This window comes from Ptychodera flava (genome assembly GCF_041260155.1).
Source record: "Ptychodera flava strain L36383 chromosome 23 unlocalized genomic scaffold, AS_Pfla_20210202 Scaffold_23__1_contigs__length_28996876_pilon, whole genome shotgun sequence".
NCBI lineage: Eukaryota > Metazoa > Hemichordata > Enteropneusta > Ptychoderidae > Ptychodera > Ptychodera flava.
In genome coordinates this window covers 13,675,650-13,681,066 of record NW_027248277.1, presented here as the reverse complement: position 1 = coordinate 13,681,066, position 5,417 = coordinate 13,675,650, and the positions used below count along the sequence as shown (strand labels likewise).

Below are 5,417 nucleotides of genomic sequence, written 5' to 3'. Positions count from 1 at the left end.
ATCCCATAAACAAGTACAAAATAAAGCTCTATCGACAGACCAGCCACTTTTCCTTGTATGTAAAAGGTGACAATTCATATCTACTGAGCCATGGTTTTGTTTCCATAGATCTATTTCTTTCCCGTTGTCTTCCTCCTTTGAATCTACGCTATCGCCCTATGTTAAATTTGTCTAGCCAACGAGCTAGGATAAGCTGCCCTGCGATACTAAGATTAAGCTAAATTTGATTCGCTATCCTACTGGTTATACCTGCCATCTGCCATTATCATTAAATGATAACACCCATAGAAAGATAGATAGACAGACAGACAGACAGACAGATAGATAGATAGATACATACATACATAGATAGACAGGCATACTCAGGCACTCTTTCCTCTCTCCCTCCCTTCCTCCCTCCCTACCCACGTAGATACATGCATACATAGATACATACATACATAGATACATACATACATAGATACATACATACATACATACATACATACATACATACATACATACATACATACATACATACATACATACATACATACATACATACATACATACATACATACATACATACATACATACATACATACATACATACATACATACATACATACATACATACATACATACATACATACAACATACATCATACATACATACATACATACATAGTACATACATACATACATACATACTCAACAGGTCAGATATACTTCCGCTTTAGTAGCTAAACAAGTCATCGTTGATGACACAGTCCCCGCTTGTCCATTTTGTTATAATCTTTGGTGTCTAGGTAGCTGTGGTCTACGTAGCCGTAGAATGATATTGATGCGGGGTGCATCAGGCCTGTGACTTGCATAATAAAGTAATCTGATGAACGTTCAATAAAATTGACCCCGCTCTGCCGGTAATGACCATTGAAGGAACTTTTGATTATATCACACATAACGATGCCTCACTGCCTCTAGTGTCATTATGGCACATACTATACACATGTTTTGGTGGAATTTTAGAAATGGTATGGGGTCGGGTATGCTGTTGTAATTAGCCATTTTGGATACATATAATGAAACAAATTAATGTGCACAAGAATGCAGCCATATCACGTTTAAACAAAATCAGTCCATCGAAGGACAGTGACCTATGTTTATGTTTTAAAGACATAAAAAATCACACCAAAATTGAAATCAAATGGCTGTCTATTGACCATATGGATCATAGCACAAAATTAGTAGACATGCATATGTATGCCATAGTACTTTATCTTTGTACCAAGTCTCAACAACATTGGATAAGGAATATTTGCATATGATTAAGCCTCAAAGACATGAAGAAATCCAAAAATGACCATCTAGCAGCGATATTGGGGAAAAATGACAATCTCGCAACCATATTGGAACAATTCACGAAGTACATTGACATGTACATGTATGCCATAGTGCATGATCTTTGTGCCAAGTTTGGACAAAATCGGTGTAATGACCTTTGAATTAAGCTTCAAAGACATGCAACTCCAACAAAATGGCAGTTCTGCAGCCATATTGGCTCCTATCGCAAGGTTAATTGATACATGCATATGTATGCCATAGTGCTTCGCCTTTGTGCAATGTTTGAACAAATTCGGTTCAAGGATGTTTGAGTTATGGTTCAAAGACATGAAAAATCGCTACAAAATAGCCGCCTCACGCCCATTTTGGATCGTATCGCAATATAATTCAAAATGCATATGTAGGCTATAGTGTTATGCCTTTGTGCAAAGTTTGAACAGAATCGGTTCAAGGATGTTTGTGTTAATTGTTCAAAGACACGAAAAATCGCAAACAAAATGGCCATCTCACGCCCATTTTGGATCGTATCGCAATATAATTCTACATGCATATGTAGGCCATAGTGTTATGCCATTGTGCCAAGTTTTAATAGAATCCGTTCAAGGATGTTTGAGTTATGGCTCAAAGACATGAAAAATCGCAAAAATATGGCCACCTTGCGGCCATATTGAATCGTATCGAAAAATAAATCAATGTGCATCTGTAGGACATAGTGCTATGCCTTTGTGCCAAGTGTGAACAAAATTGGTTCAGCAGTGTCTGAGAAACGGCTGCGGACGAACGGACGCACGGACGGACGGACGCACAGACGGACGGGACCTAATCTGTAAGTCCCCGCGGACGAACAAGTCAAATTACTAAAACATCAGATTATTCTGACTATTTAGTTTAGTTTATTTTATTTTAGTTTAGTTTAGTTTAGTTTAGTTTAGTTTAGTTTAGTTTAGTTTAGTTTTAATTTTGTTTACTTTAGATTACTTCAGTATAGTTAAGGTTATTATGAAAATAACGCAAAGAATGTATAACGACACATAGATTTAGTCATTAGCGCGCGTTTAGCGCGTCCGGCGATGCGTTGCACTAATGTCTGAATGCTTACTTAGCGGTATTTTCGTAATAGTTATTATTATATCACCATGCCCTGCCCGTCGCATTTTGATTGGTTGAGCTAAACCACGTGACTGACCAAAAATACACAGTAATGGTTTTGGATTACATGCCCGTGATATGAATAATAAGATTAACGACTCAAAGTATCGTAATTTTACAGCTCAAACGTAATACATAATCAATCACAAAATAAAATGGAGCACTTGTTGGTCAAGTTAAGATACTTTTTCTGAAAAAATCTCCGGCTTTGCCAATTTATGACAGCGCGCGTGACAGTCCGTCGCGTATTGCTCAGTTTCTGGGGCCATTTGTCGTTCGCTCCTGAAATTTTCGGAATTTTGACGGTTTCCTTGCGTTCGATGATAATATAATGGAAATAACAACCTCCGATCTGACCATTAACGTTTATTTGTGGGCGTGGACTTGAGGAAAGCCAAATTGACGGGCTCGGCAAGCCTCGCCCGTTAATTTTTGGCTTTCCTCTCGCCCTTGCCCACAAACAAACGTTAATGGTCAGCGCGTCGCCCGGTATTTCTATATCATACATCTCCTTTTTTATCAAGAATATACGCACCCGTCGTTTCCGATTCATTATTCCATACACTTTAAAGCCATATTCTGCGAGCGGGTTAAGGGTAAGCGCAATCTTTGTTTACGTCGCGCGCTCATCCAACATCGGATGTACGAGCCGAGCAGCGATGCCGTGCCAGATTTGTACAGTGCCGTCTTGGTGAACTGTCGTTATTACCTATTATATTATAGCTTTGTCAATACCAGTGAATTTTGTGACGTCATACCCATACATTATTACTGATAATGTATCTTATTATCAAGCGTTGTGGCCTCTCAACAAGCATAACAATACAAGGTTTTTTGTTCGTAAACGAATAAAGGAGTGGGCATTTAAAAAGGAGGGAAATTATGGGGTAAAGCATGCAATACATTAAAAGACAAATCCTGATAATGGTGCACAATATCGATAATAATGCCTTTCTGTACGATTTATCAAAATTTTGAGCCCCCTCCCGGCTGCACTTGTCGTCTGCTCTGGCTCGCGCTCAGCAGTCCCGTCCCATACAAGTGTACAGTGACCAGTGTGCAACATGGCTCGCTTCGTGGATGTAGGTGAAACAGAACTCAGTACGCTTGAAAATGCAAGAAACGAAAAGAATACATCGCAACAAACCAAATGGGGAGTGCGAGTATTGAGAGGTAAATTTCTTTATTTTTTTCCCCTATTCTTCGGCGACGAAAACAAGTGGAAAATACAGCTTGTCACTGAGACGCGACATGTCAGTGAGTTATGACTGCCGATGTTTACATATTTTTTTTTGCGTCAATTTATGCAAATTAATCAGCTGTTCCCAACAAGTTGACAAGCAGGAATAAAACAAAACCAAAACGAAACAGATTGTTCGACTTTAGGATCATTTTTTAAGGTTTTTTTCTTGTTTCTTTGTTGTAGAATGGCTTGATTACAAGCATTACCCATTAAATTTTGAAGACCTCCCAATCGATCAACTGGCAGAGTTACTCAGAGAATTTTACGCTTCAGCTCGAAAACAAGACGGCGAATCATACGGCAAATCTTCCTTGTCTGGCCTGCGGGCATCTATCCATCGCCACATTACAGGCCCCCCTTACCATCGGAAAATAAATATCATGCATGACAGGGAATTTCAAGTGGCAAACTACGTATTTCGTGGTGTGGTCAAGACCATGAAAAAAGACGGCAAAGACACAACAACACACAAAGCGCCTATCAGCTGTGGAGACCTGAAAACACTATCGATGTCGCCTGTGCTTTCAATTGCACACAACGTCGGTCTACAGCGAAAGGTGTGGTTTGACTTGATGTTACACTTTGGGAGAAGAGGTCGCGAAGGTCTGAGAAGTTTGACCAAATCATCATTCGCTATCGAAAGGGACGACATCGGTCAACGATACGTCAAGTACACTTTCAACGAGAAAGTCAAAAACCACGCCGGCAATGCAGACGACAACTACACTTGTCATGCACGGATGTATGCCACAAGCACAGACCGTTGTCCAGTGGCATCGTTTGAAAAATATGTCAGTTTACTTCACCCTGGCAATACATCCTTGTTCCAGCGACCAAAGGCTCCGTTCAATTCGGAAGAATCGTGTTGGTACGTGAACGCGCCTGTTGGAGAGAGTACATTGGGGGCCATGATGAAAACTTTGAGCACAGAGGCCAAACTATCGAAAATCTATACTAACCACTGTATCCGAGCCACGGCTTGTAAACTTCTAGACGATGCTGGGTTTGACACACGGCATATCATGTACATCAGTGGCCATGTAAACGAGGCAAGCGTGAAAAGCTACTCGAACCAGCCATCAACGGGCCAACAACGGCAGCTGTCATCAACCTTGTCCGGCAGCGTCTACGGAAATGACTCTGTAGCCATTCAAGGTCTCGGTCCAAGGTCAGCTACGGCCAACAATCATGACGACCGTACGCTCTCCGTTGATCTATCATCTCAGCTACCTGTTTCTGATCAATCGCTTGTAAATAGGCGACAAATTTCATCATCAGTTTCCACGAGTTCCCGGCAAAGCCTCTCCAGTATGTTTGTCAACTGCACCTTTCAAGCACCCGTGTACGTCGAGTTTTCCCGCTCGCCAAAATTCAATCGTTCTCCTCAAGAAGCCATCGAAAATTAAATTTATTGACGCAATTATTAATGAAATTTAAACATTTAACCGAAATTGTTCAACTCTGTTGATATTGGTTTTAATTGAATGTTGTGCTAGTAGCGAATATACTGTCTTTTTGTCTGTGATACTGATCGTATCGATCAGCTGATAACATGGAAGCTCGGTACAACAGGCGTTGGTGTTGATGTTCGTATCGATGAAATATTCCCTTCTTGCATTTCACGTGTTTTGAGCTCTTTGAACGTCATGATGTTGAAAGTTGGTATTTCAAGCTGGATTTAGACGGTAGGGATGTAATCACTT

General features: G+C 40.4%; 1 protein-coding gene across 1 annotated transcript; it reads left to right on the top strand.

Moving 5' to 3' along the window:
- Positions 1-3,351: 3,351 nt before the first annotated feature.
- Positions 3,352-5,157, top strand: LOC139124270 (uncharacterized). The gene is made up of 2 exons (XM_070690412.1): positions 3,352-3,644; positions 3,898-5,157. The coding sequence occupies exons 1-2, from the start codon at positions 3,536-3,538 to the stop codon at positions 5,118-5,120; spliced, it is 1,332 nt and encodes a 443-aa protein (XP_070546513.1). The 5' UTR covers positions 3,352-3,535; the 3' UTR covers positions 5,121-5,157.
- Positions 5,158-5,417: the final 260 nt, after the last annotated feature.

Bases quoted from the DNA above. Each gene is read 5' to 3' on its own strand.
- LOC139124270 (XM_070690412.1), top strand. From the start codon at position 3,536: ATGGCTCGCTTCGTGGATGTAGGTGAAACAGAACTCAGTACGCTTGAA. The intron at 3,645-3,897 runs GTAAATTTCTTT...TCTTTGTTGTAG, and splicing joins GGGAGTGCGAGTATTGAGAG to AATGGCTTGATTACAAGCAT.